This window comes from Lissotriton vulgaris, chromosome 11, assembly GCF_964263255.1.
Source record: "Lissotriton vulgaris chromosome 11, aLisVul1.2, whole genome shotgun sequence".
Classification (NCBI taxonomy): Eukaryota; Metazoa; Chordata; class Amphibia; order Caudata; family Salamandridae; genus Lissotriton; species Lissotriton vulgaris.
Genome location: NC_141699.1, coordinates 174,213,549 through 174,234,407, shown reverse-complemented (window position 1 = coordinate 174,234,407; position 20,859 = coordinate 174,213,549). Strand labels below are relative to the sequence as shown.

Sequence of the window (20,859 nt, the reverse complement as noted above, 5' to 3'; positions counted from 1 at the left end):
GAGTGGAAGAGCGGAGGTCGCGCTGAGGAGCATATCTGTGCAAAAGAGAAGAAATGAGAGGGTCCCTGAGAGGAGAGAGCTTTATGAATCAGGCAGCCGAGTTTGAAAAGGCTGTGCTGAGCCACTGGGAGCCAATGAAGGCTCTTTAACAGGGGCTTAGTATGGGTGGGTTTAGGCAGTCCGTAGACCTACCTGGCTGCCTGGTTCTGGATGAGTTGAAGACTTTTGATTTGGTATGCAGGTATGCCCACAAATAAGGAGTTCGCATAATCAATTCGGGAGATAACCAGCCCCAAGGTGACCTGGACAAGAGCTTCGTAAGAAAGGAATCTGCTGATTTTTCGTATGCGGCTCAAGTGGTAGAAACAAGTGGAGACCACAGACTTAATTTGTGCCCTCATAGAGAGGTCTTTGGAGATGGTGATCTCTAAACTCCTAACATGTCAACAGGGGAGGGGGAGGGACCGAGTGAGCGAGGCCAGAAAAGAGTTCCAAGGGTTATTGTGGGGACCAGTGAGGACTAACTCCGTTTTGTCAGGGTTAAGTTTGAGCTGATTATAATTCATCCAGGAGCTTATGAAGTTCATTACAGAGTGGACATGTTGTATAGAGGAAGGGGAGGAGTCGATGTTGAAGATAATCTGGAGATCATCCGCGTAGTTGGAAATAGTGACAGATTTTTGTTGAAGCTCCGAGATGAGAGGACGGATGTAGAGATTAAAAAGAAGTGGTGAAAGCGAATAGCCCTACGGGACTCCACATGTAAGGTGTTTTCCCACATGTAAGGTGTTTTCCCACTGAAGAGAAAGGTGGGAGGGACACTGCTTGAGTCCGTTTCTGAAGAAAGGAGGCAATCCACTTCAATGGTAGCCCCGGATGCCGGCGTGCTCGACACGTTCAAATAAGATGGAATGGTCTACCGTGTCGAACGCCGTCGACCAGTCCAGGAGCACCAGAGCCTGGTAGAGGTTCTGATCCGGCCCCCCTTCTTAGCTCCTCATGAACGGCCAAGGCGATAGACTCTGTGGAGTGCTGAGGTCTAAAGCCGTACCTGATGAGGATCAAGGAAGTGAGAGGATTCAATGAAGGCCCTCTAGCAGCTACCCACGTAAGCTTCCAAGACTTTACCCAGGTAGGGTAGAAGGGAAATTGGACGGAAATTAGAGGGAATGTCGGGATCTGATCCTGGTTTTTTCAGGATGGGAGAGGGGAACCACTCCTGAGGAAAGGGAATTGTTCAGAAGGGCAAGAGGGGGCGTGGGGATTTTGCGGTAGATCTCACGGCTAATATGAGGAGGGCAACAGTCCTAAGGCGAACCAGACTTTTCTTTCCATAAGCGAGAGAAAAAGGTGTCAGCGGTGAGAGTGGGGAACGCAAGATAGTGGGAATGGTTGGGGGATCTATGGAAGGGTGCAGCATAGTGGCAGCAGCAGGGATACTAGATTTTATTGTTGTAATTTTATCAATAAAATAACTGTTAAGGGAGTCTCAAAGAAGTTGCGACGGGGGGGATTTAACAGTGACGCGGTCAGGTTTGACCGGCTCGTCCACGATGGAGAAGATAGTTTTAGATTTGCAGCTGGCCCTAAGTATTTTTGTCAAAGTGTGCTGATTTGGCCGACACAATGGCCATCTTGTAGTCCTGTAGGGCCTTCAGGAACAGGGTTTTCTTGAGGAGGCAGTAATGAAGCCTCCACTTGCGCTCCAGTTGGCGCGGAGCGAGCTTCCTGTCCCTAAGGTCTTTGGTAAACCAGAGTTGGGCGTTGTGGGGTCTCATCATTTTTAAGATCTTGAGGGGGGCAAAGTTGTCTCTCGCCTGGGTCAGCCAGGAGGAGAGAGAGTCTGCTTGGGCATGTGGCGAACATTGGGAATCCGAAAGGTCAGGAAAGGCAGAGAGGGTGGAAGTGAGATTGGAGCAAAATGAAGGAATATCTACATGCTTCCAGTTTCTAACCATGGTGGGGGCGGCTGAATGTGTGGATATGGTAGCTGGGAGGCTAATAGAAAAAGAAACAGAGTAGTAATCGGACCAAGCACAGGGGGATACCTGAAGCTCAAGAATGTCTAAATTAAGGCTCCAGGCCTGATCCAGAGTGTGCCCTTTGATGTGGGTGGCTACTGTGATGAGTTCTGAAAAATTTAGCCCAGAGAGCAAATCCCTGAACTGTTTGGAGCACGGGTTAGAGGGGGTCATGTGGCCAGTAATTGAATTCCCCTATGATGAGGAGCTTGGCATGGTTAATTACGAGCTCTGCAACAAGGTTGCTAAAAAATTAAATAAAGTTTGAGGAAGGGTTAGGTGGGCGGTAGCAGAGAACACATGCCAGTTGAAAATATTTAGAGTGCAAAGTGACTGCGAGTATCTCAGCCAGCGAGGTGTTAGGAATTGTGAGGGAAGTGAAGATGTGCGGATGGGTGATGATGGCAGCAACTCCTCCCCCAGTCTTCCCATCTGGTTGATTAGCCTGGAGAATATAGAAGTTATCGGGGAGAGCAGCCAGAATGTCTGGTGTGGACTCAGACGATAGCTAGGTTTCAGAGAGAAACAGGATGTCTGGGTGGAGGGTGTCGAGTAGTTTGAAGATCTCGACCTGGTGTCTGGCTAACGAGCGGGTATTTAGATACCAAATAGAAAGTTTGGAAGGGGTCGACTTTGGGTGGGTGGTGATGGTGGAAGAGGTCTGAGGGCCACCCAAGGGTGCAGGGGGAGTGAAAGGGGACAGGGAAAGGATCCCGGTCGTGCCCAAGCTTTCACGGAGTTCACGGATGATGGGCCAAGTTCCCTGAAAGTTCCTTAGCTCAGCAGAGGTATAAGTGATGATGGGTGGCTCAAGGGGGGTCCCTAGGTCCCGGCCGGGCGCAGACAGGCTTGCCTTTGGTGCGCCGCCAGCGCGCCCGCTGCGCGCGTCCCCTGCGCTACTTGTATGGCATCTATTTAATGAGGGTTGTACGACCAGTGGGTGTGTCTGATGGGAGTGTTTGATAGGTGGATGGGCCCTCAAGTAGGGAATCACTTCCGGGGCCCATAATCTCCTCCCTTGTCCCTCCACAGTAATCCAAATGCTTGGTGGTGGACCGGGGACTGTGGAGGCGGTGACGGCGGTACAAATGCGCAAGAATAGGTAAGAGTTACAGTATGAGCGTTTAAGAGCAAAAGAGAGTCTCAATGGTTAAAAAAGTGCAAAGCGCCCTAGTTCGGCGTGCATCTAAGTCCAGAGAGGTTCCTGCTGACAAGCGCATCCACCATGCAGCTTGCCGGCTCCTGATTTGTAGCCAGTGGGGTTGGGCTGACCCAGTGGGAGCGTCTGGTAGGCGGTTGAGCCCGGAAGTAGTGAATCGCTTCCGAGGCCCAGAATCTCCTCCCTTGTCCCTCCACAGCAATCCAAATGCTTGGTGGTGGACCGGGGACTGTGGAGGCGGTGACGGCGGTACAAATGCGCAAGAAAAGGTAAGAGTTACAGTATGACCGTTTAAAAGCAAAAGAGTCTCAATGGTTAAAGTGCAAAGCGCCCTAGTTCGGCGTGCATCTAAGTCCAGAGAGGTACCTGCTGACAAGTGCTTTCCTTGGAAATATCCCTCTTGTAGACATATGTAGAGCAGCCACATGGTCTACTATACACACTTTCAAAAAACACTACTGTGTAGACGTACAAGCAAAGCGGCAAGCTGCTGTAGGCCAGGCTGTCCTCAACTCTTGTTCAAACTGCTGCAGCTGGCACAGGTACTCACCGCTAGAGGAGATACTGCTATACAGTCTATGCACAGATATGAATTCAGCAGCCCACATGCCTCAAACGGAATATGCTACTTACCAGTATGCATCTGTTCTTTGCATGTAGGGCTGCTGACATTCATATCGCCCGCCCTCCTCCCCGGTGCCTGTTGCAGCTGCAGCATTATCTTTTGCATGGCCATCTCTTACTTTACTATCTCCATCTCTGCCACAATGGCGAAAAACAATCTGCGGATGGAGAAGATGCCCATGCGCACTGTAGTCCAGGGGAGGAGTCACCTATCTCGTGATACTTCGAACACTCTTCCAAGACAACAAGGTGCAATCATCCGGACCCAACACTAGGCGGCGATCTATGCACAGATATGAATGTCAGCAGCCCTACATGCCAAGAACAGATGTATACTGGTAAGTAGCATTTTCCTTCTGGTTGATACAGTATCTGCCTGTGGATTCCTCACTGACCCGCACTCCTTCCCGTTTTCCACCTTGAAGGATGCCTTGTTTGGATTGTTATATTGTATCTTCTTTCAATATGGTACATTTATAGAAAATGCTGATTTTCTTTAGCTTTCTTTTTTGATGTTATACTGTGTATATTGATTCATATGTTGTGTACTGTGTATACTGTGTGTTGTCGGTCCACCTGTTTCGCCTCCGAGGCACCGGAAAAATGGGTGGAACGGACGTCATCAAGCCAACGAGGTTCTCTTATGGCTCCTGTGACGTCATGCGGAGTCGCGAGCGTAGCCGACGAAAAAATTCAGAGGAATGCGGGCGCAGGGGATATTCATAAGGTGAGGAATCCACAGGCAGATGCTGTATCCACCAGAAAAAGCATTACCGAAGGTAAGTAACTTGTTCATCAGGTGTGCTCTAGACACAGCAGCCCGCACAGTAAACACCAGAGTACTGCTATGCAGGCATGCCTAGTTGAGAATCTCAGGATTCAAACCTGAGGTGCAAGCCTCTATTCTCAACCAACCATTTGACAAAGAAGACCTCTTTGGCCCATCATTTGACACCTTGCTGGAAAAAATGAAAAAAGACACAAGAGGTCACAAAGTCCATGGGGGCTTTGCAGTTACCTTCAAATAAAGGTTCCCTTTGTTGCTCCTTTTACATGGTTGGCTCCAAGAATACATCCACAGAGAATCCTTCCTCCTCTTATAAGGGCAATAACCAATCAGCCTCATCAAGAAGCTATTAAGAGGAGGTTTTAGAGGAAACAACGGTAAGGGAAGAGGCAGAGGAAACTCCACACGCACTTCCCCCACAAATAACAAGCAGCGACTTGCTTCCCTTACCTCCCCATCATTCCACTCGTCTCTCCCAATTTCTCTCTGTCTGGAACACAATCACCTCCGACAAATGGCTTCTACAAATTATCCAATATGGTTACTGCCTGGAACTTTGACACTCCCCCCAAGAGCACACGCAATCTCACAAGAACATCTCACCCTTCTGAAGCAAGAAGTTCTCTCTCTGTTACAAAAAGGAGCTATAGAACCAGTCCTATACAATATCAAGGGGCTGGGGTATAATCCCTGTACTTCATAATTCCCAAAAAGGACGGCTCTCTCAGACCTATACTAGACCTCCGTGAACTAAATCTATATATTCAGTCGGACCACTTTCACATGGTGACACTCCAACAAGTGCTCCCGCTCCTTCCAAAAGGTGACTTTCTGTTCACTTTGGACTTAAAGGACGCCTGTTTCCATATCCCAATACACTCTGCACACTGCAAATACCTCTGGTTCATAGTAGCAGGCCAGCATTATCAGTTCAAGGTGCTCCCTTTCGGAGTAACTACCGCTCCCTGGGTTTTCATCAAATGCCTGGCAGTGGTCCCAGCTCATCTATGAAGACAACACATTCAGGTCCTCCCATACTGAAGACGACTGGCTCATAAAATCCAGCTCGCAACAAAGCGGTGTAAGTCACTCTCACAAAATAGTGCAGTGGCTCCACGATCTTGGATTCACAGTAAATCTATCCAAGTCCCACCTCCAACCATCCAACACACAGGCGTATCTGGGAGCCAAGGTAGATACATAAAAAGCTCTAGCCTACCCCACTCCGGCCAGAATCCGCAACATGCAGAATCTACTCTGTCAGTTTCAGCCTCAACACTCATTGCCAGCTTAAGTGTTTATGTAGTTGCTAGGGATGATGGCGTCTTGCATCCTAATGGGTGTAGGAAGGTGGATTCCTGACTATGGTTATCCCAGATGTTTGCCTAGTGTTTAGCTGGTTTTCGACTTAGCCTGGGGCCCGGATTAGCAGGATCCCAGGCCAACTATCTGCTCTCTCTGTAAAATGGACTCCATGTACCTTAGGTGCATCTCCAATTGTATACTGGGTCACCTTATGAGCCCCTGTACAGTGTACTATAGGTACCCAGGGTATAGGTGCATCCAAGGCCTACCAGGGGTTGCAGCATGTATTATGCCACCCCTGGCTGGCCACCCAACTTGACACAACTGGCTGATCACTCAGCTGGGGCAAGGTGGTGTAATCACCCTTTGCTTTAGATATAGTATACCTATATCTAACCCTATATCTAGACACATATACACCTATAAGTCACTCCTATGGCATGCCTTAACAATCCTAGAGGCAGAGTGCTTGGTTTTATGTGAGATGGTGCTCTAGCATGAGCTGAGCCTGTCTGCAGCTTTCGGAACCATGTCCCTATAGCAGTTCTAGGATATTGCCATACCATATACTCTTAAGTGCATTATGAACCTCCCGGTTAAATGCTAACTATGGTTTGGCTTTATCAAAACATGTTGATTTGGAACACTACCCCTCGCCAGTCCTGGCGATGGGGGTAGCATCCACCCTTCTAGAGGGAGAAGACATGTTGTTCATACTATTCCCGGTTAAAGTTAATCAGAGCCTCAGCATCACAAAATGGATGCTGCTGCCACAGACACAAGTCTGACCTCCTGCTGCTGGGAGTCCTTCCAGCGAGGGAGGCTTGGACAATAGGTTTCCTGCCTTGGGAGGTGCTAGCACCACTCCAGACAGGACTTTGTGTATTGGGACAGGGAGGGCGGAAAGGATTGAGACACTGCCGGGGGCACACAAGGTGTCCCATGCATAGGCCAGTTCAAACCGGTGCTGGGGCACTCCAGCCCCAGCTCTGGCGCGAAACTGGACAATGGGAAAGGGTGTAACCACCCCCTTTCCCTGGTCCCACCCATAGGAGGGACCTAGCAGGTAATCCAGCCCCTAAGATTGGTATATAGGTAGGAGCTGAGTCTAGAGACTTAAGGTTAATCCTGACTGAAACTCTGAAACGAAACTCTGGACCTTCGACTATCTACTTGAAGAAGACGACTGAAGAATCTCCCTTGTGGTCCAGGATTGACCACCGTGCACAAGCAGGCACCATTCAGCGATCGACTACTTGCTTTGCTGCCGCCGGCGCCCGAACCCAGAGCCTGAACCGGATTCCCAGACATCACACAGCCCGATCCACAGTCCCTGCAAAGCTGAGACCCGTGGAGGCGACGAGAGACGTGGGACCGGCCATCTTGAAAAGTCTGCGACCAGCTAACTGTGCAGCCCCCGAGGCCTCCTCGAAGCTGTGCATTGGGGATTGAGAAGCCCCATCCCCGAGCAGCATCTGCACCAAAGATCAGCCCTGCACACTCCACATGTGCTGCGTGGGGCCCTTTTGCATTTTCCTGCTTGACGCGTCTGCCCGGTCACTTGCTCGTTGGCTAGTGGCCAATTTGGCGACGATCTTTTGAAACTACATCGCTGGTCTGGTTGCTCCAGACTGGCCCTTGCTTCCCTCAAAAGAAGCCGCCCCTCAGACCTTGCTGGTCTGAGTAAGAAGCCTACATCGTATCCTGCGTGGGTTGCCTTTGCCAAGGCTTGTTGACTACAATCCTAAAGCCGACCCCGCTGACAGCGAGAGCATTCATGGGACAGTCCGTGCCTGCCTCCTGGTCGTCGTCGACGCCTCCTGGTCCACGTGGCTGCAGAGACCAGCTTCCCATCAGCACCTGATTGCAACGCGACATCACCTGGTTCCATCCTGGTTCCATCCTGGTCACTGGCTAGTGACCCAGACTCTGTCCCCTCTGCTTTCAGTTCCTCTACATCTTCGATCCACCCTTGGATCCACCCGCACTCTTCTCTTCTGGCCGCCTGCAGCATCTTTTCTCCATGGCTTCATAGATCTCCATGACGAAAACCGACACACTTTGGGACCTATGCACCTGCTTCCTGTGGGTTAGGTAACGCGAGTACTATGGTGCTCCTGTAAAGGTTTACACTCCTAGTTTCAAGTGGTTAAGTTCTAGTCCAGTCGGAAGACTCCCAAACCTTTAACTTTCTATTTTTATGCACCCATTGACTTGTGTGCACACGTGTGACTTTAGACTCTGCACACGCATCCCGTCGGCCTCCTGCTCCCTAACCATTGTTAGCCCAGAGTAGCCCCAGCGATTCCCAAGGCCCTATGCCTTACCATTGTTTGTGACGTGGTACTTATACCACTTTTTTAATATATGGTTTAGCGGGCCACCCAGCCCTATCCATAATTGTGCAACTTTTGTATGTTATATTAAGTTACTTGTTATGCGCTTGTGCTTCTGTGCTCATAAATATTAAAGGGATTGCATATGGTAAAACAGCTGGCTTCACATGCCCTCTGGAGTTTAGCCTAAGTCTGCTTTGTCCATGCTACCTCTAGGATAGCTGGTCTATAAGGTTGACTTTACAACCATCACCATAAGGGTTGTTTGGACTGGTGCAAGGTGCTCACTAGAATAGTGAACATCATATACCAGGCCAACTTCTCACAATGGGCTCTTATGAAAGACTTCAAATGCTTCCCCTCCAGGAGTGCTTAGCACGTCAGTGGAACCAGGCTCTGGGTCCGTTATCAGATCTATTGTTGGTAGACAGCTGCACCCATCGCTCTCTGCAGTGGTGGAATACACAAAACCTTTCAAAAGGGCGCCCTTCATCAACCCGGTTCTACAAATCGTGCTAACAGCAGATGCATCGCTCACTGGTTGGGGAGCTCCTCTCCAGACTCGTACAATTCAGGGCATATGGAGCCTGCAGCAAAAGCAGCTTCACATAAATCATCTAGAGCTGCTAGTGATTTTTCTAGCGCTCAAAGCGTTTGAAGTTAATCTAGTAAGCAAAGCTGTCCTGATTCGTACAGACATTACAGCAATGTACTACATACCAAAAGGGGGACGGGGGGGGACGCACACTCACCAGCTGTCACAACTAGCACAGACCATCTGGAGATGAGCTATACATCACAAAATGTATCTTCTCGCAGAACACCTTCCAGGAGTAAGGAATTAGATTGCAGATCTCCTCAGTCGTCAAAAACAACAGATCATGAATGGGAACTCCACCATCATGTTCTCCTCCCATTCTTTCAAATGTTGGTCTTTCCAGACATAGATCTGTTCGCGTTAACCGAAATCCAAAATGCACAAGCTTTGCATCCAGGTATCTACACCCATTGTTCAGAGGCAATGGATGATTTGGTCAGGGATATTTGCCAACGCTTTTCCACCTCTCCCACTCATTCCATTAGGGGTTTGGAAGCTCAGACAGGCGTCCCTGACACTAATCCTAGTTGCTCCCACATGGGCCCGTCAACCTTGTTGGAGCGCTTAGTAGTTCCTCACCAAAAACTACATCTCACTGCCAATCTCCTCACTCAAAGCCATGGAGAGATAAGACATCCAGATCCCAGTCATCTCAACCTTGCGATCTGGCACCTGAAATCTTAGAGTTTGTCTACCTTGATCTCCCGCCAGACTGCATGAATATTATCAAAGAGGCTAGACGTCCTACCACAAGAGCATGCTATGCAGCAACGTGGAAGCGGTTTGTGATCTACTGTAATAATAATCAAATCAACCTGCTTGATGCATCAGTTCAAAACATAATTTGCTATCTATTCCATCAGCTGCTGTTATTTTTAGCGTACACATCGATACGCTTAAATCTTGCTCCAATAGCTGCATACCTACAGAACAGACAACATGTGTCTCTCTTTAGAGTCCCTATCATTAAAGCATTTATGATGGGACTTAAAAGAATCATTCCCCCACAACATCCACCTGCTCCAGTGTGAAATCTCAATATTGTCTTCACCAGACTAATGGCTCCACCTTTTGAGCCATTGCATAGATGTGACCTGCAAATTACACTTGGAAGGTAGCTTTCCTCGTAGCTATCACACCACTGTGGAGAGTAGGTGAGCTTAAGGCACTAACCATAGACGAACCATTTTTACAAATACACCAAAACAAATTAGTTCTTTGGACCAACCCTAAATTCCTACCTATGGTAATATCTGCCTTTCATACCGACCAATCTGTTGATTTGCCTTTGTTCTTCCCTCAACCAGATTCTGTGGCAGAACGTGCTTTACACACTTTAGATGTGAAAAGAGCACTACTTTACTATATAGAAAGGACAACACCTTTCCGTAACACAAAACAATTATTTGTGGCTTTTGCTCCACCGCATAAAGACAATCCTATATCAAAATCGGGTATTGCAAGGCGGATAGTCAAATTCATTCAGACATGCTATGCAAAGGCAAAACGAACATTGACCATTCCCCCTAGAGCGAACTCCACACGCAAACTAGGGGCTTCTATGGCATTCTTAGGTAATATACCTATAGATGACATCTGCAAAGCTGCAACATGGTCTACACCTCACACATTCACAAAACACTATTGTGTAGATGTGCTAGCAAGATAGCAAGCTAGTGTGGGCCAAGCAGTTTTACGTACACTATTTCAGACCACTGCAAAAGCTACAAGCTAGCCACCGCATGGGAGATAACTGCTGTATAGTCTATGCAAAGCCTGTGATCTACAGCTCACATGCCTCGAACGGCAAAGGGTACGTAACCAGTATGCATCTGTTCTTGGCATGTAGAGCTGTAGATTCACATGCGCGCACCCGCCTCCCTGAGTACCTATACCTGTTGCAGTAACATCTTACTTAGATACATATATACATGGAAATCTCATACTACTTCCTAACTCAATTATCACCCTCTGCGGCAAACAATCTACCAGTGGGTCGATGCCCATGCACAGTATCGCCGAAAGGAGGAGTCACCTACCTCGTGACTGGAAAAGACAAAGTGCAAACATCTGGACCCAACACTAGATGGCAGGCTATGCAAAGCATGTGAATCTACAGCTCTACATGCCAAAAACAAATGCATACTGGGTAAGTAGCATTTTCCTTGTTCCGGGTCAATAAAAGGAGTCATTAAACGGCAAGCCTTAGAATGAGTTTGTTTTTGTTCATGAGAAACACACACCTTATGGAATTAGCTTTTTTAAACATTCCTCGCCAATGTGTTTTGTTTTACAGGCAGGAATGGCGCTTTATAAAATAGTTCCGAAGAATCCCTACTACTTTTGGTCAGTTATGAGCCTAATAATGCAAGTAAGTGCAGACCTTCCACTGTGAGAGTGCAATTTTTATTTATTAATTTCTTTCTTTAGCGTTGCAGTACAGTTACAGTCCATTCTTGTACTGCTGGATGTTTTAGATAAAACATGTGGTAACCACTTGTCTTTTTCTATGTGATCATGGTTATGTTTTTAGGATAACATTCTTTGGTGATCTCAAAGCATCATTTATGTCACGCCTTTTGACATGACAATTTGAAGTTTAGCTCACTGGTTTAGTCATAGTCTGCCTTTTGCCCTCCCCATGTAGTGTAGTTCCTATATCCCTGATAGGCTCTGCGCATTGGAATATCAATCAAAAGCATCTTTATTCAATTCAAAGAATCATAAAAGAGAAAACAAAGTCATACAATATTCAAATACTTCCAGTCCATAAAATATGTTCACAGTTATAGATTGCCAATTTATACAACATTACATTTGTGCAAATATGCAGTTTGAATGTAAAGTGCGATCGAATAAGTGCAAAAAAGAACAGTCATTAAGTCCATTATAATAATAATCGCAATTATGGGTTACCAATTATAGAATGTGGCGATTGTGCAAATGCGCAAAATCCAGACTAAAGTGCGATCGCCATTACAATGTAATGTACAGTACGATATATAAAATACAATGCCTTTTTATCATAATAATTTCCCCCAAAATTATTGGAAATACATTTCATAATAAAATATTAAATACTATAAACACTAAAAATAATCAACTAGACAACAAAGTACATACTTCATATTCTTAGGTCCACTGTTACAAAATCCTAGTTAAAATTTCAAACCCTTCTTCATTCTTATATAATTAGCAGCCAATAAAAATCTTGAAACTCCAAAAACAAGCTGGGTGTTATCTGTTTTTAAAATCCATAGCATGTCCATATATCATCTCACACCCATTTTCCTTCCCAACGGTGCAATCCATTTGTGTCTGGCTTTCATATAGGTGGGGCAAAATAGAAGAACATGTGCTACATTTTCCTTTGTAGACAGCTGGCACATTGTACACTTACTATCTTCCTCCCCATTGCAGGGCGTTCCCCACTTGGTTGTAAAAGATCTAACATGAAGAGTCCCGTACCTAAATTTTAAATACAGTATTTTTGCAAGTTGACGTTCTATTTGGTCGAGAAAAACCTCAAAACAAGGGACGGGTTTGACCACCAGGTAATCATTCGGGAGTGGGCCAGCGCTACTATTCTGTGCTACTTTTAATACAGCCTGGCTCCAATAAATCCTCTAAAGTTCCTTTCTTGAATCCAGAGTCAATTTTTCTGGATGGAGCCAGAACTCGCTAAGCCCCAGGTCTATTAGCCATCTACGTATGTTAATCAACCAAGGGAAGGTTACGTGTATATCTAGTGCGATAAGTACTTTTAGTGCCTGCCTATAAATAAAAAGTTTGTCAGTAGCCTATAGCCTAATCCAGTATAACAGGGTCATCAAAACTGCCCTGTCCTCAATGCGTTTTAACCCCAGGTCATATACATATGGACTCACCGGAGTACTTTGGGGCAAGGGGATCATTGCTCTTAGAACCCTATTTTCTCCCGTAGTAATAGTGGAAGTTTGCTCCCCACCCCACAACTCGGAACCATAGAGGTCGGCAGTTTGGGCTTTCGATTTATATACCTCCAATGCCGGAGGGATGGATTTGATATAGGTAGCATGGAGTTTTTTCAGGATGGGCACTGAGTTTTGCATTAAAATCGTCCCTGATTTTCTGATGTGGGGGCGCCGTGAAAGCTTAAAATCTAGGCTCCTAAATAAACAAAATTGTGAACCCTCTCTATTACTGCACCATTTAGTGTGATATTATTTTTATGGGGCCTAATACACATATATGTAATTTTTAGGGGATTTATTTCCAGACCTTTTTCTATAAAGTACTCATCCAGCTTATTAAGGAGATTCTGCAATCCCTTAGGGGTTTGTGAAAGCAAAATAGTATCATCCGCAAAAGTCAGGGCACATACTTGGGAACCACCTAACTTGGGGGAGTCATGATTTGAGTTCAGTAAGGAGTCCACCATATCCTTGATGTAAAGGAGGAACAGGGTTGGCGCCAGGACACATCCCTCGCGCACACCTCTCCTCACCAGGATTTTCTCTGTTAGTTCCCCGCCTAATCCCCAACGGACTTTTGCAAAGTTATTTTCATGGAGTCTCATCGATTGCACCAGGATGTTTTTGGGGACACCTTGTTTTAACAGGTTTACCCACAGCAGATCTCTTGGAACTAAGTCAAAAGCGACCTTAAAATCAATGAAGGCCACATACAAGTTAACCAGTCTTAATTTAGTGTGTTTCCAGGCAATGGTTAGCAGCCTAATCACCTGATCTATGGTGCTGGTTCTTTTTCTGAAACCAGCCTGGTAGGGGGACAGTATATCATGATCTGTTAACCAATTGTTTAACTTTTCCAAGATCTGCTTTGAGTATATTTTTTGGGTAATATCTATCAAACTGATAGGCCTGTAATTGGCAGGATTGTCCCTACAACCCTTCTTGTCTATAGGGACAATCACCGCCCCCTTCCATGATGCAGGAATGGGCTGACCACTGCTTATTGCATTACACAGTAGATTCATGTACGATGCCCATACATCTGGATCATTGTCTAAAAAGATCCCCCGGGATATTGTCGGGCCCTGGAGCTTTCGATGCCTTGATGGACGCTATAGCCTGCTTGGTTTCTATAATAGAAAACTGTAGTGGGACAATCTCTTCATATTTTAACAGCTCATTAATTATACGTAAATTCTGGTTTGATGTAGAACCCGCAAGTGCATATAAATATGCAAAAAGGTTAAACCAAGTGGTAGGGGCCAGATGATATTCCTGGGCTGGTTTGATAGACTTATTGCCGTTTGCAATGATCCGCCAGAATAGTGAATAGTCTCTTACCCTTGCTGCGGCTAACAAAACGTCCCAGCCTGCATCCTCCCATCGTATACGTTCTAGGATTAAGATCCGGTTATAGTTTTTCCTCGCTTGCCTAATTTTAACTGGTTCTTTGGAACGCAGTGTTTTAATTAGGTCTTTTTTGGCTATTCTACATGCTTCATTAAACCGGGGGTTGGCTAGTGTCAACTTGATCTTGGGAGAAATTTTTCCTGTTGCTGCTCTAGTGAGATAGTGTTACATTTTTCCCACTAACATTGAGTGGATTTGAGTAATTAAAATAGGGTTTAAATCATCATTTGAAAGGAAAAAAGATAAGAGATCACTAAAAATATTATTTGATTTATCTGGTAACCAGATATCCTACCGAAATTCAACAAGGTCTCTTCTGTTGTTTTAAGAGCCTCTTTTAGGTCTGCGGTAAAGATCATGAGATCGTCGGCATATAATGCGACTTTCTTGTACCACCCTTGGTAAGAGAATGGGGAAATTAAAGGGAGGTTCCTAAGGTGTTCTGCAATCGGCTCAATATAAAAGTTAAAGAGTAGAGGGCAGAGTGGGCAACCCTGGCGTGTACCTCTACCTATCAGGATGTTGTTAGTAAGGTGACCATTAATTAATATTTTAGCTCTGGGTGAGTTATAAATATTGGCTACTGCTTTTACGATGTTTTCCCCTAGATTGAATTTCTTTAGTACTTCATTTAGATAGGACCAATTTACTCTATCGAATGCTTTAGCAGCGTCTATTGTAATTATCGATAGAGGAATCTTTTCTGTTATAGAGATGTTGATTGCTGCGATTAACTCGTGGGTGAGGTCTTGTAAGTGCCTTCCTGCCATTAAGCCTTTCTGGTTAGAATTTATTAAGGTCCCCGCTATTTTCCCTAACCTTTTTGCCAGGATTTGAGTAAAAATCTTGTAATCACAATTCAAGATGGATATTGGGCGGTAAGATTCGCATTGCTTTGGATTTTTTCCTGGTTTTAATATGATAGATGGCATCATTCCATGACTCCGGGATTTTAGCATTGTTTATGAAAATCTGGTTGACTAGTGTTGTTAAATGGGGGACAAGCGTATCTTTTAGCTTTAAATAGAATTCGTTGGGGAGGGCAACAGGCCCTGCTGCTTTTCCTCTCTTTAGCTCTTTAATCGCTTGGGCAACTTCCTCTGATTTTATTTCACCATTTAAAATTATTTTTTCCTCTGGGGTTAGAACTGGCATATTTTGTGTTTGCAGGAAGTTAGTTATTTCTTCAATTTTTGGGTTGCAATCCTCGGTGTATTAATAGAAGTCAGCGGTTCTATTTTCCCTAAAATTGTTGGCCATCTAACTCCTATTATTACACAGCATAGGCTGTGGTACCTGCAGACCTAGTCTAGTTTGGAACTGGAAATATTTTGCTTCTAAAATTAGGCAAAGAGGGAGATGGTCACTTTCCCTCAATCAATCAATCAATCATAACATTTGTATAGCGTACTACTCACCCGGAAGGGTCTCAAGGCGCTTGGGGGGAAGGGTACGCTACTGCACGAACAGTCTTGTCTTGAGTTGTTTCTGAAGGCGAGATGGTCCTGGGTCAACCGAAGGTGGATTGGGAGGGAGTTCCATGTCTTGGCCGCCAGGTAGGAGAAGGATCTGCCTCCGGCGGTGGTTCTTCGGATGCGTGGTACGGCGGCGAGGCGAGGCTAGTAGACCGTAGCTGGCGGGTGGGCGTGTAGAAGGTCAGGCGGTCGTTGAGGTACTTGAGGCCTAGGTCGTGGAGAGACTTGTGTGCGTGGGTGAGGAGCCGGAACGTGATCCTCTTCTTGGCGGGGAGCCAGTGTATGTCTCTTAGGTGGCCGGAGATGTGGCTGCGTCGGGGGATGTCCAGGATGAGTCGGGCGGAGGCGTTCTGGATGCGTTGGAGTCTTTTCTGTAGCTTGGCTGTGGTTCCGGCGTAGAGGGTGTTTCCATAGTCCAGTCGGCTGGTGATGAGTGCCTGGGTGACCGTCTTCCTGGTTTTGGTCGGGATCCATGGGAAGATCTTGCGAAGCATGCGTAGGGTGTGAAAGCATGATGAGGAGACGGCGTTGACTTGTCTGGTCATCGAGAGTGAGGAGTCCAGGATGAAGCCCAGGTTGCGTGCGTGGTCTGTCGGCTTGGGAGTTGTGTCCAGGGTGGGGGGGGGCACCAGGAGTCGTCCCAGGCGGAGGGCGATGGTCCCAGGATGAGGACTTCCGTCTTGTCTGAGTTCAGTTTCAGGGGGCGGTTCTTCATCCACTCTACGACGTCTTTCATCCCTTCGTGTAGGCTGGTTCTGGCGGTGTCGGGGTCTCTGTTGAGGGAGAGTATCAGCTGGGTGTCATCGGCATAGGAGATGATGTTGAGGTTGTGTTGGCGTGCGATGGCTGCAAGAGGTCTCATGTAGACGTTGAAGAGGGTGGGGCTGAGTGAAGATACTTGCGGACGCCGCAGATGACTTCGGTGGCCTCGGATCGAAACGGGGAGAGGCGGTCTCTGTGATCTTCCGGCGAGGAACGAGATGATCCACTCCAGTACCTTCTCTTGGATGCCGATGTTGCTGAGGCGTTGGACTAGGGTGCGGTGGCAGACAGTGTGGAACTCTGCAGAGAGGTCCAGGAGGATGAGTGCCGCTGTTTCCCCGTTGTCTAGCAGGGCTCGGAGGCCTCCTTTCCTCTACTCTAAAATCGATCACATACCCCCAATGTATAGCGCTTATCATAATATAAACTATTGGTGAGGGCGCCTGACCCTTGGTAAAAGTATTTGTTCGCTCAATATCGGAGGGGCACCTACCATTACACGCTTGTAATCCTTTTTCTATAATATAATTGAAAAGCTGCAGGGCTGAAACAGTGCACCTTGCTAGTTTTTCAATGCTTAACTGCGGAATACCTAATGCTTGGTCCTCTTCCTCGGTTATGGTTTCCATATCCCTTAAAGGTTCGTAGCAACAATTAAGATCACCGCCAATTACAGTCGGACTGTCATTGGTGGTAGAATCGATAATCCCACGTAGTTGAGTAATTAGCAGTGCTTCCTTGGAGAGGTCACATGGTCTTATGTATATATTAAAAAGTTAAAGTGTAGATTTATTAGGGAATTTCAAGTATAGTCCCTGAATATCACGTGAACCAGGTAATATATCGCCTATTTCTGCATTTGCTTGATTCCTAATCCAAATTAAGAGCCCACCAGAGGGTCTACCTTTTTGAGGTGAGTTGCCTCAGTACTAAATGTTCGATAGCCCACCTTGTAAAGTGGTTCCAAGGCCCACATCTCTTGGAAGAGGCATATATCAAACTTATCTATGTAATTTTGACAATCGGGTTCCAAGAGTTTTTTTGTGAGGCCTGCTATATTCCATGACAGAATTTTGATAGTACTTGTTTTAGGGGGCACTATCCCTTACTATAATCTGCTCACTTTCCATGAGGGTATTGCATTTTAAGTTAGGATTATCAGTCGGTTCCCCCTCTGGGTCTCATAGACAGTTTGTTCGTCTGGGCCTGCTTCCCCTTGGGTCCAATCAGGAGGATACTGATCTCCAAAGGTTTACCAATGTCGGGTTAACAAGCACACTTAATATACTGCTTCAAGGTCACTCTTCAATGTAATCGCTGAGCTGGTTATATTAACCTTTGTCACCATGAGATTCATTTGAGGGCCAGAATTCGAAACAAATATTTTATTTTGTCTAATCGCCATCTTTGAATCAAAAAGTGTGTGGGTTATTAAATTAAAGGTTATCAGATTGTCAGCTATTACCTTTGAATAAAAAGTTACCCTGGTGTTGTCTAAATCCCCCTCCTTCTTTCTGCTGCCGTTCAGCACACTTAATATCAGATTTGATTATAGAAAGACAATGGTGTTTAGTCCTGATCCCAATGTATGACCTTATTAACCAAGGAATCCGGATCCTCCTTAGTTCCCGGCTTTAATCTGGGGGCGTTTGTGAGGAAAACAAAAGGGGATAAATCCCGCCTGTGATTTATGCAGTGGTCCCCAATTTGGAACTTGTTGGGGTACCTCTTGGGATACTTCTTTTCTCTGATAATTCGTCCATTCACGGTCACCCCTGCGTACACTAGCAGGTGGTAAACTATTGGGGGGCCCTTTCATGTGAAGAGGGATTTGCTCTCTTCTGTGTAAACTATGCTCTTCTTGTCGGGCAATTGCTTGGTGTCCTAAGTTTCGTCGGCGACCACTGCTATGTTAATCGTTGTACAACCCATGGGCACTATAGGCTTGTGAGTTAACTACACCAGTAGTTTGGTTAATGCACTCACCCAGTTTAATATCCTTGTTTTCCACAGTTGGCTCTCCTGGGTTAAGCTCATTAGATATAGGGTTGGAGCCCTTCTCATTTGTACACATGTTGTTGGTGAGTGTTTCTATCATTCTTTTAATCACACTGACCTCTTCTTCAACTCTAGTTAGATGGTGGGTCAGTGCAATTATTAAACTGTGTCAGGAAGATGTGAGTACGATGAGGCATGTAATAAGAGAGGTTTAGTTAAACTCCCATTAGGTATTTGTCTGTCCCCCCGGCAAGGCCCTGGGCATATTTCTGATTTTCTGCTAGGATTGAGTATCTTTTTTTTTTTCCCTTTTTTTTTTTAATTGAGAGTTCATACAAAATAAATTACAATACATAGTAAAGCCGATTCTTTCCCATCATAAATACATACATACAAATATACCATCCATAATCAAATGTTTACATAATACGTTTAACCCGCAAACCCATGTACCCCAAGATTCTAAAAATATAATAGGCAGATTGAATAGCTACTATACCTCGGAGTCATTTTAAACTCTTGCTGCTCTCCAGGCAGCTACTGGGGCCCAAAGTCGCATACCCATTTCCCTTGACTTGGCTCCCTTTAGTTCATAAAGTGCTTCCTCAATGTTATGAATACCCAACATTCTACACATCCACATTTGAAACGTCGGTGCTTCTGTATCCTTCCATGCTGCACTGATTAAAATCGTAAAAAAGTTTGCTACAGAGATAAAAACTACGCATATTAAGTTTCACATCGCATCCAATGATTATCAGGGTTGGGGATAGATTAATTTTGACATCTAGCAGCCCCTCTAAAAACCGCTCTATTTCAGTTTTAATAATATTTAATTTTTCACAACCATAGAACATGTGTATAATATCAGCTGGACCATTTTCACACCTGGGACAATTACTATCAGCCGCTTTCCCCCAGGAGAATAATTTTGCCGGCGTGTAGTATAGATTGAATAAAGTTTTATAGTGTTGGGCCCTGAGATTCGAGGAACGCAGAAATCTTTTATCCATCGCTAGGGCCTTATCGAGATCTACTTCCGGATCCCCCAACTTTATGGACCAGGCTGATTCCATTTTACCCATATCATCCATTGATGCTTCACTAAATATTTATATATATCCTTAATTCTATGACCCCCCGACTTCAAATACTCCAATAGTTCACATCTCCTTGTCAGGGTGATACGTGGCCTTATTGATTTAATTCTGTTGACAAGCTGTAGGTATTTAAACTCTTGATAACCTTGTAGCGAATAATGCTGCGCAAGTTCTTCCAGGGATCAACCAATATAGTGAACTCCCATAAAAAAAGAAAACCAAAGACTAACCCTGGTTCCTATAGACCAATATCTTTGATCAATAGCGATAATAAGTTGTATGCAAAAATCATGGCCGTACGCATGGGGAGGATTATTGCGTCCTTGGTTTCCCCCTGGCAGCATGGGTTTATCCCGGGTAGGGGTACCACTGACCACATTAGGAGAGCTATTACCCTATTTGACATCGGAGCTGCTAGGGGGGAGGGGGTCGGAATGATCCTCCTCGACGCTGAGAAGGCATTTGATCGCGTCAGATGGGGCTTTCTCTGGAAGGTCCTGGAGGCAAGGGGGTTTGGCCCAAGATTCTGCCAAGCTATTCAGGCTATGTACTCATCACCTATGGCAAGAATCCAACTAATGGGAGAAAGATCTGGTAAGATCAATATAACAAGGGGTACGCGACGGCTGTCCATGTTCACCAATCCTGTTTGCGCTTTATATAGATCCTTTAATTACACAAATAATGAATAGCGTGGCCATTAAACCAGTAGTCACTAATGGGTATCAGACTAAACTTCTCGCATATGCGGATGACTTAGCCGTTATTACCAAAGACCCAGAGTCAGCTATGAGGGAAGTAGTTAATATAACCGGGCAGTTTGGAGGTGTGTCGGGCTACCAATTAAATGTGGACAAATTATGCTCTAAAAAAATAGCTAAGCAGGATGTTAGATATGTGGACTCTGTAGTCTACTTGGGTATAACAATAAATGCAGAACCTGGAAAAATAATTGATAACTTCACACCACTCATGCATTCAATGGAAACCGATCTAAAAAGAATGGACTCACTTCAGCTGTCATTAATTGGGAGGGCTAACGTCATAAAAATGACAATGTTTCCCAAGGTTCTATATAAATTTAGGTCAATTCCATTCAAAATTGATGAGAAGGTTATTAAGCAGATCGAGGCCATATTTATGAAATTCCTGTGGCAGCATGGCAAAATAAGGCGATCAAATAGATATGTCACTGCCACAAGAAAGAGGAGGGTTGGGACTCCCAGATTTAAAGTTATCATTTTGCATGTCTCCTTACAGATATGGCAATCCTGTTCCATCCAGGGGGCCCAACTCTTAGACAGGCGGGGATACCATCAATCTTTCAGCTA

General features: G+C 45.6%; 1 protein-coding gene across 1 annotated transcript in view; it reads left to right on the top strand.

Moving 5' to 3' along the window:
- The window catches only part of NAA25 (N-alpha-acetyltransferase 25, NatB auxiliary subunit), an 893,576-nt gene that overhangs the window by 165,930 nt on the left and 706,787 nt on the right, over positions 1-20,859 (top strand). The window contains exon 5 of the mRNA XM_086943077.1: positions 11,127-11,201. Within this exon, the coding sequence (XP_086799203.1) occupies positions 11,127-11,201 (75 nt within the window). The remainder of the gene's footprint in view (positions 1-11,126; positions 11,202-20,859) is intronic.